The sequence below is a fragment of the Octodon degus genome, unplaced genomic scaffold (genome assembly GCF_000260255.1).
Source record: "Octodon degus isolate 3935 unplaced genomic scaffold, OctDeg1.0 scaffold00036, whole genome shotgun sequence".
NCBI classification, from domain to species: Eukaryota; Metazoa; Chordata; class Mammalia; order Rodentia; family Octodontidae; genus Octodon; species Octodon degus.
In genome coordinates, this window is record NW_004524612.1 from 12,728,670 (window position 1) to 12,751,842 (window position 23,173).

General features: G+C 43.4%; 1 protein-coding gene across 1 annotated transcript in view; it reads right to left on the minus strand.

Annotated features, from left to right (window-relative positions):
- Nucleotides 1–1,975: 1,975 nt before the first annotated feature.
- Adra1a (adrenoceptor alpha 1A) overlaps nt 1,976–23,173 on the minus strand; it is a 106,297-nt gene continuing 85,099 nt past the window's right edge. Inside the window, exon 3 of the mRNA XM_004630683.2 lies at nt 1,976–6,095. Coding sequence (XP_004630740.1) covers nt 5,578–6,095 — 518 coding nt within the window. The 3' untranslated portion in view covers nt 1,976–5,577. The remainder of the gene's footprint in view (nt 6,096–23,173) is intronic.

Below are 23,173 nucleotides of genomic sequence, written 5' to 3' on the forward strand. Positions count from 1 at the left end.
ATTACTTTGACAAGTATGAGGTATTTCATGGGGATAAATACAGAGCATATGCTGGGATCCTGTCTTTGTTTCTTCTCTCCATATATTTAGTCTATTTTAAACACCAGTGTCTGCATCATAGTTTTCTCTAAATATAGTATGTATTTGCTCTCAGCTTTTTAACCTATTTTTTAAAAAAGTCTTTTATTTACGTGTTTGGTACAGAGTCTCGCTACACAGCTCAGACCCGTAGTGATCTTCCTCTTTCAACCTCCCCAGCGCTGGGATTGTCAGTGTGTGCCACCATGCCCAGTTTTGATGGCTGGCTGGCTCAGCAACCAGAGCTGGCATAGTTTGTGGTACCAGGGATCGAACCGGGGTCCTTGTGCTTGCTAAGCAGGCGCTTAAACTGCCAAGCTATCTCCCCAGCCCTTTTCAACCTGAGTCTGTACTTAAATTGTTCAGCAATGACCATTTCCAGCTTAGAATGTGTCTTCATGGATACAGAGGAAGAGCCATGTAATAGCTCCGTGGCCTTGGCACAAGGAGGGCTCATTACTTTCTCTTTTGAAATGAACAAATCTGCATCCTCTTGCTAGTTGCTTATGTATCAGCTGCAATAGAGCATTAGGACAGAACCCTGCTTGAAGTCCTGTTTCTGCTGAGTCTACCATCCCCACCCCCTGCCCCAGCTGGCCGCTTTCTTCTACATGGGAAAACCCATAAATCCACGGTGCTGTGGCAAGGAACAAATGACATTTTCCTGCACAGAGCAGATGAGGCTCCTTTTTAGCCCACCCACATGACATCTGGGTCCTGAGGACACAGACAAGGTCATGCCAATGGCCACGCTGGCAAGGGTCAGCGTCTTCTGCTGAGAGCCTGACCCGCTGTTGCAGCCCACTGTCAAATTGTCAGCCCTGCTCACTCCTCTCGCGGGGCCTTTGGAGGCCAGTGGCCCCCGCTGCCATTGCTTTTGGAAGACAGTGGGTGGCCTCGGCCCTGCTCACGCCAGAGCTGATAGACACAGAGCAGGAGCAGTGTTCCAAGGTAGCTGGACGGGAACCGCGCACAGGTGGCTTCACAGCTAGAAGTCCCAGTAGTGCAAAAAGAGATCAGAGCCGTGGGTGAGTAACCTCTGAGGGCTCCACATTTCCACCTGTGGCTTCTCCTCTGTCACCCGGCTTCAGCGGGGAGACTTGGCTTTCTACCTGTTCAGCTTCCATCTTTTTGCTTTTTCCCCGTGCTGTTGAGAAAAGCTCTTTCCTTAATTAAGCTGACAACTATTCATGTGTAGAAGGAAGATCTATTTAGGCAAGAGGACCTGCGCAGCATGCTCTCCAGAAGCAATGAGAATGTTTGTCAAGGCTGATTAAGTAGCTGTGTGAATAAAGAGTGAACAATTAGCTGCCCAAGAAAATGGTTCCTAAAATGTTCTCACTCCCAGGCTGAAATTCCCAATCCTACTGGCTCAGCAGGGCGACATGATGATTCTCAGGGCAGAGGTTGAGGGGCAAGCCACGGTGCCTGGATGTGTACCTCTCATTTGCGAGAGAGGAAAGGGCCTCTGGTCATGTCACAGCTGCCAACCTGGGGGACTGCCTGGGCCTCTCACTGCTGGAAGGTCAGCAGGCTGGACCCTTCCCTCACAGTGGTGTCTGTGAGGGTCACACAGTTAGCACATTCTCTGCAGCTCCTACAGCCTTTTCCTTTCCAGACAAAGAACAAAACAAATTGGGATACAGGTGAGAGAGCATGATGCTGTATTTGTTGGTGTTTTTCTTTAAAATATATACTTCCTTTATGATTAAATTAACCATGACTGGTAATGAGTAACTCCAACATTTCCTCTGTGTGTGTCTTGCTACCATTGTGCTTGTTGTCTCAGCCAATGCTAGCTTTTGCATCTTCCTTCCTTCCTTCCTTCCTTCCTTCCTTCCTTCCTTCCTTCCTTCCTTCCTTCTTTCCCTCTTTCCTTCCTCCCTCCCCCCTCTCTCTGTCTCTGTCTCTCTCTCTCTCTCTCCCCCTTTCTCTTCCCTCTTACTTCTTTTACACAGGTTGTTGTTACATTGCCCAAGTTTGCTTCAAACTGAAGACCCTCCTGCTTCAGCCTCCCAAGTGCTGGGATTGCTTGCAAGCACCACTATGCCTGGCATCTTCTGCATTCTCTTCTATGCTCCTCTCCTAATTTGATATTACTGCCCTTCTTGCCAAGCCTTACAACATTCAGGCACTAAAAAGGGAGTGCCGTCGGATAGTGTGATAGACACCAGCCTCTCCCAGCGGTGTTCTACCTGCTCTTGGATCTGGCTGGGTTGGAGACTTGGCAGTTTATTTGCTAAGGTTAATTTATAGGTAAATCACAAGGAAGCAAAACATTCTGAAGTTTGGCTGCAGTTTGGCATCCTCACATATCTGACCCCAGTGGGAGGTCACTGTGCCTCACCGGCTGGTGTAGGGGTGCTGTGGAGAATAAGAATGCTTAGAATTGGGGGGATTCAGGCTTAAGGCACATCCTCCTTGCCCTTGGTCAAGTGCTTAATTAACTCAGACATCAGATTTTTATTTCTAAAATAGGAAGAATGAAATTGTTAGGAGTTTAGAGCCAAGGCTTCCTGACACAGTGCAGCCTAACAGAGAAGGCTTGAGACACTCCCTGCCATGCACGGGCCAGCGCAGGCAGGCAGTAAGAGGGCAGACTTCACGTTGTGGAGAGTGGGGGGTATACCAGGCAGTTACACCGGAAGCAGAACTGGCTGAGACAGGAGAGGAGAAAAGAAGGCAACAGGGCTGAGGACGATGAATTCTGAAACTCTTTTACAGACCGAGGAAACTTGTGAACAAAGAGATTTAACACTCTGCTTAATGCACGTCATCATTGCAGAATAAACTCAAGTTTTGCCCACCCCATAAGGGCACTGACTTCTGTCACGTTCAGGCAATTCCAAAGCAATGGCTTTTTGTAACACATTAGAGAAGATATTTTAACCGCTGTTACTCTGGGTAAATTCCTCCAGCTCCAAATAGAAGCAGTAAACATGTGAGTATAAATATGACAATCATTTGTTTAGCTGTAACAGTTTTAGATTTTTTTTTTTTTTTTGGCATGCATAGAGGTACAGATGTTTTTGTGGGTGAGTGAAAAGCAACTCAATTTGTGTATTGTTTATCTCAATTTATCACCAAATTCCGGGTAATGTCAATTTTTTTTTTTTTTTTTGTAAAGTTGGCATGTTTATACCCAATATCATGCTATGGGAAAAGGGCAAAAAATGTTAAAAGTTTACCTCCCTGGAGGGAAGGGCTGGGGAAGATTGGAACAGACAATTTTTTTATGGATAGCTTTACATGGATACAATTGTTATGCTTCTTATCTGATGACCAAAAGATTTTCTAGCTGTTTGTTTTTATAAGCGGCATTAACGCTCATTTTCCGGTGCGCATAAACTTTCCCACATCTACAACGTAAAGTTATCCATAAAGGTGTTTACTAATCATGCCTCACAGGGGGTCACATTTTATGTGATAAGTTATGGCCGCTCTTCCCAGGAAGATGATCTTTCTTAAGGGCAAGTCAAGGCCAGGAGTGATTTTTAGAATCAGAAAGAAGCTCTTCTCAGAGACAGAGCTTCTTTCCTGCCAAGGCAAAGGACCAGGGGGCTTTAATATTCAAGTTCTCCCTGCATGCCTGCCTCTAGACTAGGACCCCACCTCTACCCAGACTGGTATGGGCCGTGCTGAGAGACTTGTGGAGTCTAAAAGTCCAGCCAACTTCTAAGGGCCAGAATCCACATTCTTACGACAAGGTCAAGTATGTATTTCTCTCATCAATATGACACTATCCAGAAAGCTGAGAAAGCAGCCACAGCCAAAGCTCAAACACTGTCACTCACAAACCTACATCCATATAAAAACATATCCTCCACAGCAAGGTTAAAGGAGATCTGCTTGTAGCAAGACTTAAGGAAATAACTATTTTGCTAAAAGAGAGATGATTGGGCCATGATTCTTGCTGGAAAGCTATATAACACCTCCAAGCTGCTTCGAAATTCCTGGATGAAATTATAGAAATAGGGAAGGGACCCTAGAAATGACCAGCAGTTTTAAATCAATGACTTTTTTTTGGGCAGGAATTGTTATAAAAATATTAATCATATTTTAAATTCTTATGGTGGGATAACATGCATATTTTAATTTTATATATAGTTAATGTTGTCATCATTAGCAATAATCTGAGTTATTAAAGTTTATCAAAATTTGGTAGCTATGCAGCAAGAGACATTGCCCAAGTTCCTGGAAAGAGTAGTATGGATGAATTAGAGTGGGTTATGGGATCTTTTGCTGGAATGAATGTTTTTCTGCCAAAAAATGACTGCAAATCCCCACTTTGGGCTGTTCTTTGGTGACCAGTCAGTGTGTGTCCAAGATCAGCATCCTTCCAGATCCACGAAGGGTGTCCCTGGGTCTTAAGGCTCATTCCAATGTGTCACAGGGGAACCTTATTCATGATGCAGGAGTGAAGCAGGTGGTGAGAAATGGAAGTTAATCATTTTGCCTTTTGAGATATAAGCTCTAGGTTTTCATAACAGAGCTCTGGGAAAGGCAAGTAATTTGTCAAGAAAGGCTTTTCTACACCACATCCAAAAGGCTATGGAGTAGTTTGGCAGCTGCTAGCTTAGCATGAAATTAGCACCCTCAACCTGCTGATCTTTCAATGTGATACAGGAGAAGCCCTCCCACATCTGCTCTCAGAACCACCGAAAGGATTTAGGGCCCTAGCAGTTAATTTGCAAAGATGAGCCTCACATCTGTCATAATCTCTAGGGAAAAGCATGCTCTTCCCAGGTGGTTCTGCACTCTCCAGCTTTCCATGGATACAAATGTCATTGTTCTTATATGATGACCAAAAGTTTCTCAGGGTAGAACATGAACCTTCTTCTCATTCTGCAAGAAGAATATTCCTCACCCTCATCTTTAGGAGTTAAGGACAGCATCCAATCAAAATGAGGCCAAAGGGAAATCTCACTATCTGTTTCACCCAAGCTGAGAAACTGGATGTATGAGAAACAGTAGCATTTTAAAACTGATCCTAAAAGTAATGGGCCTGGGTGTTGGCCACCACCTCACAATCCTCTTTGGGGTCTCGCTCCATAAATGTCAAAAGTGGCATCACTAGAAAATAAAGTTCCTTTACTTTCATCAAGAAATAGCTCCAAACTTAAGAGTATACGCTCAAAATATTGACGATGACATCATAATCCTATATTTATCTTCTTTCGGGTTGTGTATGCGATTCTGTTTCCCATGGTATTTTTTGTTGAAAGGGACAGTTGTAGAAAGCAGGCTTAGAAGACAAATGAGTCAGGTCAGGGGATTGTCATCTAGAGTCATGCCAAACCTGTTGGCTGTGAGGTGTCCAACCTCTTTCCTGTTCCCCATGCATTCCCTGAAGAGTTGGGTCTCCTCTCCCATTCATTGCCCAGATGGTAACCTTGCTGATTTCTCCCTTCTTTTCCTCCAAGCAAGGTGAGCTGTCTTTTGAGCAGGAAGGGGTAAGGCATCTAGAATCATCCCTTTCCCTGTGACCTTCCCCATCCTCTAAACTTCTTCCCCATTTTCACTGAGGGAGATGGTGTGGATCTTAATGGTTGGAACTTGGTGGTTTTCTCCAAGGCTGGAGGTTGAGGGCCCCACACAGCAGCAGACCTGCAGAAAGCTTTTACTTCTCACCCGGGCAGTGGTGCAAGTGGATTGGTCCTTGGGCACTGCAATCCTGGCAGATCCATGGGGCATGGAAGAGAAAAACTTCCATTCACAGACCCCATCGGTCTTGGAGATCTTATAGAAGGTCTCCCCAGATCCCACTGGGATGCGCACCGTGTCCTTGTGCTGCCCCTCCACCGCATGGCTGGGGGCATGCAGGGTGTAGCCCAGGGTGTGCTTGGAAGAATGCTTTCTGCGGAGACACTGGATTCTCAAGACATTCTGAAAGGCCTTTTTGAACTCTTGACTGGAACATGGGTAGATGATGGGGTTGATGCAGCTGTTCAGGTATCCGAGCCAAAACACTATTTTAAAAACTGTTTCTGAGGGCTTGAAATCAGGGAACAACGACCCTGAAAGAAAACACAGAGTCATACATGTTATTTGCAAGTCAGTAGGACACATGGCTAGGAAAATAAGCCAACACACTTTTAAGAAAATATCTTTAAGTCTTTAAAAAGTTGCAGATGATTCCAGATTCATTTGGGTTTCCCACACTTGCCAGTAACCTCTTTGTAATATCCTCAAAGACCATTCTTGCTTACTCAGTCCATGGACAGCTATCAGCAAAGCAGCACATTCCATCAGTTCTCTCAGTGATAGCCTACCCCTGGATGGCTTTGTGTGGCCTTAAAAATTAAACATTAAATGTTGATTGACTACAGGTGTAAACGTTTGTTTTGCCTAAATTTTCAAATAAGTTGGAATCTACTCAAACAACCCATATTAGAATTTGCTTACTTGAACAAATCATTTATATTCTGATGTAGAGCCAGCCATACACAGAGCCTATATGTTCATGAATTCCTTTCCTCCCCACTGTTGGAGCTGTGTACTTCAATGAGACCTCAAGTGTAAGACATGTTGGCTTTGCCAGTGTATCATCTTTCTGTCACTGAGGCAAAAACCTGACATACGCAACCTAGAGGAGAAAGGTTCATCCTAGCTCACGGCTTCAGAAGTTTCAGTCCATAGTCTTTGGGCTCAAAGGCAGAGAGAGATATTGTGGTGGAAGGGCCTGGAGGAAGACAGCTGTTTACCTCATGGCCACCAGGAATCAGGGAATGGAGAAGAGCCAGAGAGAAAGAGGAAGGGGCCAGATGTAGTTCCAAGAACAGTCCATGGGGACACAGTCAATAGTCCATAGGGACTGTTCTTGACATTTCCCTAGGACCCACTTCCTGCCAATAGGCCCCTCCTCCTAGTAGTTCATTCAGCTACGAGTTTGTTAGTGGGTTAATACATGGATGAGGTTAGCAGCACCAGCATCCACTCAACTCTTTGGATATTTCTTATCCAATCAAGTTGACATCACAGCCAGCTTGTGGCCAGCAAGTCTCAACCATTTTTTCCTGTTGATGCATTTTATTATTACGATGTGCTTCCCTTCTCAGTACCCCCAGCCACTCCCTAGTGGTCTTCAACTGCTTGACAGTCAGTCTTTCCTAATCCCTGGCCTAACCAGGCTTATAATATTATTACTCATTATTAATACAGCATTTTTGTTTTGCTGTTACTACAAATGTTTTTGAAGTCATTGGTCACTTTTTGTCCTCTCAAGTCGAGCCATTGTGTCCTTCATGCTTGTATCCATTCTCTCATCTACCCAAACCTAACCACTGACTTGCACAGAGGGAGTCAGAGTCCACATCTCTCGACACCTTGCACAGTGATCCTCAGACCTCGTGGCTGCAGCTTGGTGGACCATGGACCTCATAGAGGGCACAGTCTCGGAGCTGTCTTATCTATCACCCAATTTCCAAACAAACAAACAGACAGACAGACAGACAGACATTGCTGATCCATACTTGATCACTGCAGTATTAATACGCTATAAGGATATAAAGTCCTAGACCTCCTAGTGGAGCCTGTTTTATTCTCCACTCCTTAGACTTCTAGTACTTCCTACCAAAGGCACTTTTTGAATGACAGCACTGCAACTGTCTCTCTTCATTCCTCCCTGGTTTGTGCAGAAGAACACAGTGGCTTTTGCTTCATCTCATCTCTTTCCCTTCCTTTCTTCTACATTGTCCCCTCTTCCACTGGTTTTATGTCCATTTGTGTGGACAGCTTTGAGATCAGTCTTCTTCTTTTTTTCTTCTGTGTTTTAGGGAAGGGTCTATAGGGTGTTCAAGGTCTCACTACCAGATCAGACTCATAGTGATTCTCCTAATTACAGCCTCCCAAGTGGTGGGATTACAGGGGCGTGCCATCTTGCCCAGTCTGAATCACCTTCTCAGAGTGCCCTGTGGGAGAGGTCAGCACAGCAGGCCCGGGGATTGAACCTCAGGCCCCTGCACCTGCTTGCAGGCACTTTAATCTGCTGAGCTATTTGACTGGCTGGGATCAGTCTTATTATTTCTGTGGGTTTACTTTCCTTCCCTGAAAAAAGAAAACATCAAATGGCTACTCTCTAATGGTCTCAACACAACTTTTTTCTCTTGATTTTATGGTCTTGATTTTCTGTCTTTGTTTTCCAGCCTGTGCTATTATGGGCCCATCAGAGTCATGACACAAGGTGGGGTACACTTACAAATGGCTTTGGAAAATGGGGATCTGCCATTTAGCCTAAGAGTGAGCTTACGTACAGTGGAGCCCAACACAGAGAGAATGGTGCTGTGCTCAGTGGGCACCATGTCACGGACACATTCTTGTGCAGCTCAACACGTTTCAGAGAAACCAACACACACAGGTTACACACTCTCTCACACATAGACACACACACACTCACTGGTGATGACTGTTCACCTAAGAAAAACACATAAATAAGTTTTGTTCTTTAGTTCTTTTGTCCTCGCATTGAAGTTTAGAGTTACTGCATATCTATTTTGAGCTAAGACCTACACTGAGCACTTAACAAACAATTTAATCATCATTAGTAGCAGTAGGAGTTCTATGACTCGCTCCATATTCCTATCTTATGACTGAAGACATGGCCATTTAATAAAGCTGAGTGACTCAGCACAAGTCCTTCAGATAGTTACTGGAAGAGCTGAGATTGTAAATTAGATAGCCTGAATTTAGGGCCTATGTTCCTGTATGGAATCTCAAAATATATAACATTTTTTTGGTGGGGGAAAAGTACACATGGAGTTTAGTGGTATATTGTTGGGGCAAGCTGAGTTGGAAAGATACTTTTTCAAATGCCATCTGAGAGGCAGAGAATGTGATCAGTGTCAACGTGATTACTAGGTTCGTGTAAATATAGTTATTCCAGAAAGAAATCATCTTACATTATGATGCCTATGTGTTGTCACATATTTCTTCCTAATGGTGACAACAGTGTGATTAAAGAGACTTGTACAAACACCCGCCTTCCCCTGTGCTTAATAGCTACAAGTATGGACGAGCTGGGCACAGCAAGCACCACTCCATCTGGAATGTAACTACTCCGTCAATCATCTCATCCAGCAGAGGGTGGTTCCCTTATTTGAAGAATTTCAGCTAATGACAACAAAACAAGAAAAAAAAAAAAAAAGAACTGAATGTGAATGCTACAACGGTGATTGGAGAACCTAGAAATCGCCCATAGTTCCTTCAAGGGCACCTCCTCTTCTTACAGAGTCCAGCTTCGCACTCCTACGTGTCTTCTCTTCCTGCTGGTCACTCCTTCCCATCCTTCTTTTCCTCCTGTACCTCCAGGTCTGGCAGACCCGGAGCACCACATCCCCACCAGCAGGCACACATGCTGGGCCTCCAGCTCTATGCCCTCCACACCAAACACCCATGTGTTTCATTGCAGCTGAGGAATACAGTGGAAGCGAAGTGGATGCTGGCTTTTCAGCCCATTAGTGAGAGTTGCTTCCAGGCCAAAGAAGACTCCCTACATGGCACCATCTGGTTCATTCCCTTGAGTGTATGGCTGCGCCCAGCTGGGTCTGAGCCTAGTGCGGACCTGCCTGCTCCCAATCTGACCACTCCACCAGGGGTAGGGTATAGGATTCACTTGCCCTGCTTGGAGCAGTCCTCTTCCCTCGGGAGGAGCCGCATGATTCTCCCTGCACAGCTGCTGACCAGCTGCGCTGGGGGAGGGCCTCGCCCGGAATGGTACTTGCTTTAGCAACTTTCCAAAGGGGAGCAAAGACACAAAGGGCTGCTCCCTTCAGAATCGACTTTCTTCATTGCTCTCCTTCATTTCAGTTTTCCTCTTGGGAGGGTTAAAGGGAGCTGGCTGCCCCGCCCCCTTTGTCCAAGCTTTCCTCTCAGACAGATTACTTTGAGTTCTTCATCACCCATATCCTCAGCCTCAGTTGCTTTTTTTTTTTTTTTTTTTTTTTTTTGTGGAACGAGGGATTGAACCCAGGCCCTTGCACTTACCAGGCAAGTGCTTATTCTACTGAACCATCTCCTCACCCCCCTCTGCTGCTTCTTGAGCCCTTTCTTTTTGATGACAGATGACACTTAAGAGTGAGAAAATGACTGAAGCATGCTGAGGCGTGGAGCTCCAGGGCAGAGCCGATGAGTTAAGGGTGGATGCCCTGGACCCAGTCCCAAGGCTGTCAACACCACTTGAGTAGAATCTGGCAGTTTTGTTCACTCCCAGGGCTCTAGAACCTGGCACTGCAGGTACCATGGGAACATCCCAAGTACTGATGGAGGGGTGCTCGCTTCCCGACTCACCACTCACTGATGGGGTGAGCAAGTCTTCTGCCTTTCTAGGTTTCTGCTCCAGTCCGACCAGCTGCTTTTCTCCCTGCCTTTGGGCCATAGCTCCTTATTCTCTCCTTACCCTGCCTCCTGCCCACTATCTTATTTCCCTTTTCTGTGCGCTGCTTCTGTCTAGTCTTCTAGTTTTCTCTGCGTTAATATTTTATGATCATTTCTTTCCTCCCTGCCTTACTTGGTCTCTAACACTCTGGGTTATCTCATCATGCTGCGTAGGAAGTGCCTGACTTCTGAATTGGCCGCAGGAGAGTAGCGGCTCCTGCTTCCTGTCGCCGCAGCTATGTTTTGCTACTCCACAACCTCTGGCCGGTCTCTGCCTCCAGGGGGGCAACAGCCCGCAGCTTAATTCCCTGTACACCTCGCCCTGCAGGCCAGGTCATCCTCTGCATGTGAATTTGCCTAGTTTAATTCTTGGCATTTGGAAAATCCCTAAATCCCTAAATCCCTGAGAATGCTTCCCCTCACCGAGTTTCCTTCCACTATTTAGCTGCTGCAGAATTTCAGACTTGTTTCTGATACTCCAAAATACCCTGATGATTTTACAATGGGCGATGGGTACGGCAGCGGTTGTGGGCTGCACGTGACCTTTAGGAGCCTCCACATCTTCGGGGATGCACAATCCTTATGTAAGCTGCAGAAGCTTCTAGGTTGTAAGGAGATGTTAAAACTGAGGATTTTAAATGATTCCTCTATGTTTTGTCCCTTCATTTCCTTTCCACTGGGAGGATAACCTCTAATTTAACCTCTAATTTTTGATTGGGGGCTCATCTGGTGGATTTATTACGGAAAAACTGGGAATTATACCAGTAAATCCTTGGCCACAAGACTCTTATTTTAGATATCAAGTGACAGAAAAAACTTCCCTCTGCCCCCCCCAATGTAAGAAAAATCTATTAACCTATCAGTGCTCTTCTTATCTCATCTCCGAGTTTCTGATGCCACTTTCCAGTGTACCTCAAAGCCCAAAGAGAACAAAGATGGAGTTCTTGGAGTCCCATGGTTCACAGACTTCCTGTGCAACTCAGTGCATTTTAATTTGATTGTTTTTTTCAAAATCAAGGAACTTGGGTATATGGCAGCAGAAGGTTATGACACGGTCTTGTTGGCTTTCGTCGCAGTGTCCGCTGCATACTGAGCTGAACACTTGACCTTTTCATGACAACCCGGAGAGACAGCAGCTATCGGTCAACCCTATGTAGACAGAGTGGCAGGACATTAAACTGTGAAGACCAGCAGGAACTGGGGGGTCATCAGTTCCTCCTTTCCAGAGGAAGACAGAAAAGGTGAGTAAGGGAGCAATTTTCCAGAATCATGTGGCTCTTTTGTGGCCATATGACGACTAGACTCAGAATCTGCTCCACACCACCCACTTGCACGCCTGGCCTTTGTGTGCCATTTAGTAACTCTACCATATGAAAAGTGGCAATGTGCCACTTTATCAGTGGGTGACAACAGTTTCTGCAGCAATGGTGAGAATGAAGAAGGAGGAAAGTAGCATCACCAATAACTACATTATTTCAAAAGTCAGAAAGCATTGCTAGAAGCTTTGTCAGCAGCGTAACACTTTCTGAAAATTGGAGTTTCAGTGACTCCATTAAAAAATGTGGACTCCAAAGGAGAAACTTAGATAATGGGAGAGAAAATCACATTTAATTGCTTCTCACTGTCCAACCAGTGGCCTCTCCAATGGGAGTGGTAGGTACCCAGTGAGCAGAGGAGAGACACAGCTGTCACACAAAGAGGCAGTCAGTTTCCCGGGCCAAGGAGTTCCAGTGCCAAGAGGCCCTCCAGCCAGACTGGTTGGCATCTTCATACTAGGAAGAAAATTCAGTTTCATCCAATTAAACCTCAGAGGAAAGCTGCAGCAATCCATAGAGCAGCAGGCCCAAGTTTCTTATCCCCCGGGGTCTATCAGATGACCCATGCGGAGCTGTTAGTTTGGCTATGTCACAGCCAACCAGAAGTCTTTAGGGTTTTTGCATGCAATGGGGGCTAGGAGTCTCTAAGAATGCTTGCTGGATTAGCCACACATTGGGCTCACAACTCAAGATTCATAGACTTCCAGTGAAATTGAATACAAGTCTTTGCATGCACAGGGATACATAGTCCTGAGAAGAGATCTGCAGTTTCTATTGGCCCCTCATGGTAGTCTCTGTTGACAGTAAAGATGGCTAAGCTGCATCCCAGACATAGTGCTGTCCACCTATAATCTCAGCACTTGGGAGATTGGGGCAGGAGATCGCGAGTCCAAGGTTAGCTTGGGCTGCATAGTGAGTTCAAGGAAAGTGAAATCAAGCTGTAGCTCTCCTTGGAATACTGTACCTCTTTTAGCTCACACATGTTCATGGGAAAGTGGAGTTTACAAACAAGGCCATCAGATGTGGCTCTAGTGTCTCCCTGGAAGGTCCTCTCTTTTTCTACCTTTCTCTGCTTACCTGGGATCTGCACTGTTGTAGCCTTGTGCCTATAGCACAGTTACATGGTCGATCCTTTCAATTAACATGTTGCCTCTTAGTTGAATTTTCTGGGAGACGTTGAATGGTAGGCAAGGTGAGTGGGGAGGGAGATAGGAGGACAGAGCGCAATACATATACACACAAGACCAAAGGGACAAACTTCAGTTCCCACTGTGGTCTGCCTGGTGTGCAATGGGAGTAGCCTATGGCTACTATTGTGAAGAGCCATTGCTTCTCCCCAGCCAGGCCAGGAAGGAGGTCACCTGGAGAGATGGCTGTCATCCCACATACTTCTGAGGGTGGCAGACTGGGCTAGTTATTTGATCTTCTTGCCAGCCAAGAATAGTTGTGCAGAGTTGGAGATCTTACCCTGCATCACCCAGAGTCCTCAAATGATGTTTGTGTCACCCCAAACATTGTCTCTCCTGTTGGAAAAGGGGAGCCCCTCTGCCTAAGTATATGCATGGGTCCACACATGATGGTGACTCAGAAGAGAAGGAAGGGTCACCCTGCATAGACTGCTGCAGTCATGTCTTCCTAGAACACATCTGATGTTGACTACAATTCCAACCACTCTCGAAAGATAGCAAAAGTTCCCCTTTACCTAATGAAAGATTATTTGGTACAGGAAAACCTTGCAATGAAGATTTCACATTCTTAGGAGAGTGGGTGGTTATAAAGTGGCAAGACTGTAAGCTGACATGGCTAGAGGGGCATTCACCAGAGCTGGTGCCAGGCCATTTAGATTTTTAGCCCTTACAACTGGCAATGAAACACACCTCTGTTCTTTATAAAGTGACCAGTTCCATATTGTGCTTGTGGGGGAGGTCAGCTGAGGATGAAAGCCAGGGCCTCACACATGCTAAGCAAGAGCTCTGTCACTCACCTACATGTCCATTTCAGGAACTTTGAAATAAAAATGGAAGCAGACTAACACACAGTGGGGTGAAAATACTGTAAGGACATGACTGAGGGAACAGGCTTTCAAGAAGAGGAGATCTCAATGTCTTGGTAAGGGACTGAGGGAGGACACCTGATTACTATCTTGGAGGCTTGTGTGTGAGCTCATGAGAGGAAGGTTGGCATCACGTGATGCCCCCTTCGAGGGCCTAAGGAGGTCTCTGAAGTAACAGACAGTGAGTTGTGCCAAGCAAGGATGGAGTTTGCTCTTCCTGGCCTGGGGTATGTGACCTTGTGAGGGGTGGCTTCAGAGCTTTACACTTCTTGCAAATATATGGCCTGCACACATGCACAAATAGGGTGTTCGCCTAGCTGTGTAACCTCTTTGTGAGTTCATAGTGGAGTGTGCTCTTGGGAGAGGAGCCTGGGTGGAGAAGGTGGCTCACTGCAGGTGTTAATTTCTCTGGCTTCCTCTCCTCTGTACGCTGCTTCCTGGCTGCCATGAGGTGAGCACCTTTGCTCCATGAGGCCTTCCCCCATGATGTTTCTGCCTCAGAGCCCGCCATGGATTGAACCCTCTGAAATGATGAGCCTTTCTCCTTTAAGTTGTGTATATCAGATATTTTCCTCCAGCAACTGAATAGTGATATATATATATATTGGTCTTGTTGGCTTTCGTCGCAGTGTCTGCTGCATACTGAGCTGAACACTTGATCTTTTCATGACAACCCGGAGAGACAGAGTATATATCTCCATTTTTCCAGGGCCAGGGAGATGGCTCATAGAATATGCACTTGCCTAAAAAGCACAAGGGCCTGAGTTCAAGCACAAGGGCCTGAGTTCAATGCCCAGTTCTGCCAAAAAAACAAAAACAAAAACAAAACATTTTCCCCAAGTATAAGTACTTTTTTCCATAGCACATATCACAGTCTTCTGTACTCCACTGACTTGGATTTTCCTCTTTTCTTGACTATATGTTTGAGGGCCCAGCTTTTATTTTTTATTTCACAGCAGTGTCAGCACCTCCCACAGTTTGCAGCACATGGTAAGCTTCTGGCAATACTGTTGAAGGAATGCCATTTAATCTCTCTGATTTTAGTCTCTTTAAAAATATGCGTTGCTTGTGATTCTTTCCTTATTACTCGTTTAGTACTAAGCATAATTCTCAATGAATCCTTTTGGAGTCAAAGGATAATGTTTGTTGGTGAAAAGAAAAGGACACTTTGAATGATGCTCCCCTTCAACCCCTGTAAATACATTCGTAGGTGGAGAGAGGGCCTGGCATAATTCACATTCCAGACTTCATCATGCTGGTCTTCAAGACAGCCAGATTTACATGAAAACATGACCATTCTCCAAATAATTTTACACGGCTCTGTTGCAGGCACTTCATAAAATTATTACTTCCAGTACTTATAAAGACATTTTGTAGGATCCTGAAAGAAGGGTTGAAGCTGTAATTAAGATGTGATAACCATCATCTCCTCTCTTATTTGTGGGATGTTAGTCTGAGGCCAAACATCATCAATCCAAAGCAGTGACATAAACAACCAAAATCGGTCTTTCAAAGAGGAAGTGCAAAACTATTTCAGGCAAGTCCAGGGCCTGACTCTTGCCAGCGAGGTCATGGGTGACTTAGCTGATGTTTGCACAGTAGAAGATGAACAGGGAGCCTACAGATGGAGTTTGGGTTCTGGACAGCTGAATAATGCCTACTCTGAGTTCTCTGGATGATTTCAAGGTGATATGCTGGGTCCCTTTGGTGGTCAGCAGGTCACCCAGAGGCATTCATCCTGACCCGTTAGCTATCATCTAGTACCACTGTCTACGTCTGTTTAAAGTGCAAAACTGGTTAACGTCTTGACATCGATCCACTTCTAGCTCCTGCATGTCTCCATCCCCAGCCTGGGGTAGCCAGGGATAGAGGTTGCATTTCAGCTACTTCTCTCCAGACATGCAGGTAACCAGCCCTGGGCTCAAATAGAGTTCTGTCACAGCCTCTGCCTCCACCATTGTGCATGGTATTCAAACAGGCACAGCAGATGATACAAGAATTCTAAGAGCTTATCTTAAAAAGAAAAGTCTTTTTGGTATCTATAATATGGCTTGTAAGTACAGCTGGAATAAGCAATTTTAAAATGCTAAAAGCTGCTGGGACAATTTAGTCTTTAATTTAAAAAAAACGTATGGAATATGGTAACGTTTGGAATATAATCATCTTTGAAAACAGGTACTGGCCATGTCTCCATCTTTCATAACAGACACAGCATTTAAGTAGCTCAGCTTTGATCAGAGGGGATATTTACACTCTTCAAACCTTTGCTGTTTCGTCTGAGAAATGCCTGCTACTTTCAAGCGAAGATTAAGGTTGGGGCAGCTCATCCCTTTCTGAGGCTCAATTTCTTCCTTGGTCCAATGACTCTGTTCCTCAGAGCACTTCTGGCTCCTGAACTCTGGTCTTAGGACACAGCTATTACCAGGCACCTCTACTCATTTCACAAGCTACCTTCCCAATACCAAAGACTGACCTGAACTCCTCACCTCCCACCACCCTGCTCTTTCTTCTCTGCTCCAGTCTGTCAGTGACATTTCCCCTTAATCGTCTAAGCCAGAAATCCACTGCTTTTTTTTCACCCTACTTTTCCCAACTCCTCCATGTCAGCCAAGGACCCACTCTTGACCATAAGCCTTCAGTTACCTTATCACCGCCTGCCCCAGCTCATGGCTCTGTGACCTTGGACTGACTCCCTATGAACTACAACCCCATGAACTAAAACCTTAAGAATTAATCCCCAAGAGCTAAAACCTCTGTAACTGGCTTTCGGCTGCTGACATTATCTCCTTCTACCCTACTCCTCTCATTATATCCAGAGATATTCTGAGAAAACAAACCTGATTATATTCACTGAGTGAGTCATTTCAATGACTCTAAGCTGAATTCGACATGAAGTACAAATTCTGTATTTTGACTCCAGACTCCCAAGGGTTGGGAATACTGAAAATGCACTTGATTGGTTAACTAATTAGTTGAACAATGGTGATCCCAGTGCCTTTCTAAAGTGTCTAGTTAGTATCATAGAGGTGGAGAGAATTTCAACAGCCAGGATTTAAACATTTGTGCACTGAGTGATACAGCCTCTTTTGTTTACCGGGTTACAGTGGCTGATTTATCCAAGTTTAATGCTAAGGAATAAATTTATGGCTTCCAGGCATCAGCACATATACTAAGAAAATCTTCCTAAGGCGAAGGAATGGAAATCACTAATGAATTCCCAGCGGTTCTTGTGGTGGTCATGACAGTGGTTCCAGAAGTTTTGTGAAACCAAGAAGATCTGAGAGATGAATAAGGGTGCCTAAAGGATAAATACATGAAGTCATAAAGATGAATCAAAGCCAGAGACAACTGCATTCAAGGCTGTCCTGGAACATTTAATCCCTGGTACAGGGTATGGTTTTCTGTTGTCAAAACCAGTCCTATCCCTAAGAAAAGATTGTTTTTCATTGTTATATTTCCCCTCCAAAATAGCCATCCAATGTCTCTTCCTATGGGGTGATTATTTCAGATCATACAAGATGCCCACAAATTACATTTTCTGATGGCTCTTATGGGAATGTACTATTCACCAACCCTGGTGCAGCTGTACTGCCTCCCTAGGCTAATGTGGAAGCCACAGAACTCTTACTTGGATGTCAATGTTCATTTGTCTCTGCCTCACTCATAGAAAAAGTATTCTTCACAAGGGGAAAAACTCTGGAATAACTGATCAATACAAAAAGAGTGATGCTCATGGCTTTCATTTTTTCCCATTTGAAGATTTGGTATCAGTGAATCAGAAATTAGCTCTGTTTTATGTCTCAAGGTAGACAATATATTAACAAGTGTCTGGCTTTATACATTTTTTTAATAAAGCTTGAATTTATCTAAGAATAACTAAAGAGGGAGACTGCTAGAGGCAGAGAGACCAACCAGGAGACAGACACATTGCTCATGTCGGGATTATGATCAGTGGCTAGGAGCTATGGAAAGACAGATTTGGGCTGTCTGGGAATTTGGCTTTCCCTAGAATAAACTGGACAAACCCTTCTCCAAGGTGTCATAATGGGGAGTCAACCATCACAAAGTATCTTGTTAAAATAGTCTGTAGGGGACATTCTAATCCTGAAGTTTTAGAACTTTTGGAAAAGCAAACAAACAACACTACTGGAAAAGAACAAGTTGGTTGTTTTGACTATTTTGACTGTTCAAAAAATAGCAATAAAGAAATTATATAGTAGAAGCATTTAAAGAAGCCTAGATATCTGAGTGTAGGTATACTGTCGGATAAGACAAAATTCCTTAATATGACTTAGCTGTTTCTCACAGTGGGGCTAGTCTATGCACATTTCATTAATTCCTAAATTTTCTTCATAACCTATATGGGAGCTATACTACACACTTTGATCAAAATTATTGCTGAATTTATTTGCCAATATCTCCTATAAAAATTAATCCAGAAATAATACATTTTATTATTTTTTAATTTTAATTTTATAAAACATTTAATATTTTTTATTCTCCTTTTAAATCCTGTCTGGAATTTCTTTTTTTAAAATATTAATTTTATTGAGACAGAAGTAGCCGTGAGACAGTTTTAAAACAGGTTAGTAGGACAGTTACAATAATTAATACATTGCATATTGTTGTCTTCGTAGTAGTTATTCACAGTATAAGATGCAGACATGATATCTTGTCTAAACACTGTTAGTTCAAAAATTTCTTCTCACTGAACTAAGGGAAAGTAGCTGCATATCTATGCTAACTATTTTGTATATACAAATTATATGTATTTTACTACAAAATGGCCCTTCATTTATATCCCCCTTTTTTGTTTACTTTTGTCAGAGATGGATATTAACAACTGAGATTTTGTCTCCAGAGCATGCTTTTGCAAATAGCCTTTTTTTTGGTGTATAATGAGAATTCTTTTATTTTTATTTCAAACATTTTTACAAAATGTCTTACTGTTCAGTCATATGAATGTGACAAAATTTGTTTCTCTTTCTTTGCTAGTTTGAGCAATTTCATTCTTTGAAATTTTCTCTGTTATAAATAACTATGAAATAAACAAAGGGAAGAAGTGGGAGGAGGGATAAAATTAGAATATATTACCTAACACATGATGCCAATGCCATGCTGAAATTAAACATTTGGTGAAATCAGAAGGTCTCAATAAAATGTGTAACGTATATCAATACTAATATCTTTTTATTTTTTCGGTACTGGGGATTGAGCTCAGTACCTTGTGCTTTCCAGGCCAGCACTTATTCTACTGAGCTAGCACCCCAGCCCCCAATATCAATATCTCAAAACAAGAAATCATTAGGAACTTCTAGATGACAGATTGCCATAATATATGAACTTTATTTGGACCTCAATTCAAACGAAGAAATTCTAAAAGTATGACAAGGAAGTTGGAGAAATGCGAGTTCTGACTGGCAGTTTTATGAAGAACGAGGGTTGCTTCTTGTTTAGTTATGATGATCATTTCAAAGAACAGCACTGGTTAGAGGAGCATGATGGAATATTTACAGATGAGGCGATAGGCTCCCTGGAACTTGCTTCCCAGGAATCCGGGTAAGTGAAGAACCTGAATAAACCAACACTGCCAACTTACTTAATTATTATTGTTAAAATTTGCTGACAGCTACTTCATTTTAATTACATGACTCTATTTTTCTATACTTAATATTTTCCATATTATTTTAAAAATTAAAAAAGAAAGCATATGACCACCGAAACAACTCACTAATTGCTTATGACCTTCTGTTGCTTCTCTGTGTTTCTCAGAACATTCTCGAGGGAGCCAGCATTTTAACCCATCTTGCTGGAAAGCTGAATGTGTCCAGTAGAGCAGGGATACAAAGAGTGGAAATTTTGTCCTGCTGTAAGGATTTGTTTATTATAAACAGAACAGGTAGAAATTCAGCAACAATTCACAGTATATATGGTGTGTATGTGTTTGAATTCAAAAAAGATTACTGCAGTAAAAGATACTGTCATTAGCCACTTCCTTCGGAATATCGACCCTCACTCTGAGCGCCTCTATCCAGCCCTGCTTGCCATTTAGTGAAACAATTCTGGAAGTCCTCTTTGGTAAGTGTCCTTACTGACACTGTCATGGGATTTCAGAAGAGATCAGGTTGTGCTTAGGGTGGACGGCTGTAGGCCATCATGGTGTCTCCATGTCCTGAATTAATTTAGAAATTTACCTTTCAGGGTCATTTTGATGGTGGGAGGAGGCAGAAGTTGCATGGTGGCCGAGGCCATGAAAAGCACGGAGGAGGACTGTGCCGTTTTCACGGGGCTGCCTTGGGGTGGAACGGCCGGGCAACTGCATGCACCATTTTGTTTTACTGCACCTCCTACAGGCCCTCATGAGAGGACTCTAGAGCTGCTTCAGAAGGTGGCAAGAACAATGGGATAAGTATGGGACACAGGGCTTTGAAGTGGAGAACAGCAATACGTGTTTTACTATAATATATTTAGAATTTAAATGCACACCATTTTTAAAGCTCTCCTTGTAATGCCACCAACACCACCAGAGGAGAGTGTTGTTGAGGTAGGGAGCAGCCACACAGGAGAGATGTGAGGACAGTGTGCCCCACGTCTGAATAAAGAAGGGGAGGACACTTCAAGGGAAAGAGGCTCACCGCGAACGTGGGTAGAAGGAGAAGCCAAGATGAAGGCAGCCCTGGGAGCCAGGAGAGGTTTTCAGATGTTACGGCTATGAAGAGAACTCTGTTATGTGTGATCACGGGAATCCCTTGGATGAGGCTGCCTAGAAAGGCAGACTGGGTGGCCATGCTGGGAGCGTTTCCTCACTCCCTGAGCGAACACTTACAGGGATGAAACTGGAATCAAATGTGAGATGAAGCGAGTTTTATTAGTGCATCAGTTCTCAGAGTTCTCCTCCAAAAGGTATGCAAGGTGGACAACAGATTCATGATGAAATGAAGACACGCTTTGCCTCCTTTTCTCTCATTGTCTCATGAGAATACAGTGAAATGTTTCAGAGATACGACATGTTTTCCTGTAACACACTGAATGCAGAAGCACATACGAAGACTGAACTGCCTTTTACAGCCAGGCATTAAAGACATTCGCAAAAACTTAAAGGCAATTTCAGTCTCAAATTTTTATCATTACCTTTTATTTGGAAGATTTAGTTTCTTTTCATGAACTCATTGTTTATCTTAACACACAATGTGTTTATAACGATTTGTATTGCAATTTTGGAAGAATTAATAAATACTTGAATAACTTCTCAGCTTTAACTTCTCACCTGGCAGATATCAACAAATACCATCTTGCAGACAAAACCTCTCTGAGGTCCTAGATAATTTTAAGAGTTTAGTGGGGGACTGGAACTCAAAGGTCTGAGAACTGCTGTCACAGAGTTTATTGAGGGTATGAAGAGGGATTCAGAGCAATTTAAAGGCAAATGGTCAAGACACAGTAATGACTTCAATAAATCATCCTTAACAACTCACTGTTTTCAAAGTATTGCAGCTGATGAGCGAGGATAAAGATGTTTTCAGGTTGAAGTTTGAAGTGGATAATAGCAATACGTCTTTTACTATAATATATTTAGAATTTAAAAGCACACCATTTTTAAGTCTCTCCTCATAGTGCCACAAACACCACTGAATTCAAAATCAGACACTAATTCTTGTTGGGTAACTTCTAGTGGTGCTCCAAGCAAACTGCTCTCCTAGCAACTGGATGAGAGAGGTTTTTAACTTCCACTCAGAAAGTCCAGCTCTCTTAACCTAAGTACAAACACCGTGCTTCAAAAAAGGACTCCACATTTTAAGCAGCTAAATGTCCTTACCCCTTTCCTCACCCAAGTCACCTCTCACCTGCCTCCTGCTTATTCTCACTTACTCTTTCACCTGGAGCACTTTTTTCATTCCAAAATTGTTTTCTCAGCAGTGACAATAGTTCAGTACCTGTGACATGTCATTTAGGAAAAGCCAATGAACTTTGCTCTCTAGAGTCTGATGAAAAATAGAACTAGGATGATATCTGCCTGTAAAAATGACACAGTTTATAAAATATACCAAGGTTTACCAAAAAAGGGACATTTTAGGGATTATGTAGGTTACTGTCCTTCAATGCTCAGACAAAATTTCTTTAAGAAACTTTTTAAAGCACTGTTCACTTATCACCAGGCGCCTGTCAAAATTAAATACACCCTCACTCCTCAGAGCACTTTGATTTTTCCACTTGTAGCATTATCAGCTTCTGAGACATGACAGTTTGTTGGATCCATTTTTTTTTTATTTCCTGACCAAGAAGATTTTTCAGATAATATACTGTGCTTCATTCACATTTGTTTCCTAACTACTCCTTACACAGAACTTCTAATGTAGAAAGATCCAGTACCAGGTGATAAATTTAATTTAGCAAAAATGAAGAGCTCTCTGCCTTGCACTTGTTGATTTAATGTGCGTAGTTAACTGCTCAGAAGTTCAGTCCTGGCTTCCAACCATGACACAGTCACGGGTAGCAACCCCATGTTGTGAAAAATGGTAGAAGTGAGCACAACATGGGTGGCTGCTTTTAAGTATTTAGGGTTTTGAGCTCCAGAAGTAGAAACACAAGAGGTGAGCTCAGGGCTTTCTCCTGAAGGGCATCTTCTAAGTGTGGCAGGGGGAGGGAGCCCTATAGAAAGTGCATCTCTATGGGAATGGAAGTAGGGTTACTGAGCTGGGTCAAATTTGCAACGCAGGGTGCTGCAGAGGAGAAAGCTGGGCAGGAAGCCCCAGTCATCTGTTGATATTAAACAGCAGAATATATTCAGAGATGCTACAACTCGACATAACGCTCTGAACATCTAGCTGTACGAGCATAAGATGAATGCCTACAGGAAGAGCTGAAGGGGGATTGCTCTGACTCTGCCAAGGAGTGACTTTAGGCTTAACGATTGTCTTTGGGCTAAGCCAGAGCTTCTTCTAAGATTTGCTTTCCTCGGGTGTCATTCAACCTCAGGCCATGGGGAAAGGTCTCCACAGAAGCCCATGACACTTCACTGTGTCTTCATAGATGTAATCTCTGAAGTCTCTCTTGAGACAGGGACAATACATTAATATTTTGGATTATTTGCCAATAAATTCACTAATGTAGATGAAATGGACAAATGCTTTAAAATAATGGAATGTTCAAAACTATTTAAGAAGAAAGAGGACATTTGATAAACCAATCTGTAAGCTAATGCAAGTGATCTAAAATTATCAACCAATTTGAGAAAGAACAAACTTGGAGTAAGTTGTGTGATTTCATGACTTATTAAAAAATAGCCATTTTTAAATATCAAAGCAGTACTGTATTAGTACTGCAAGAGAATAGATGCCAAAAAACACACAAGGGC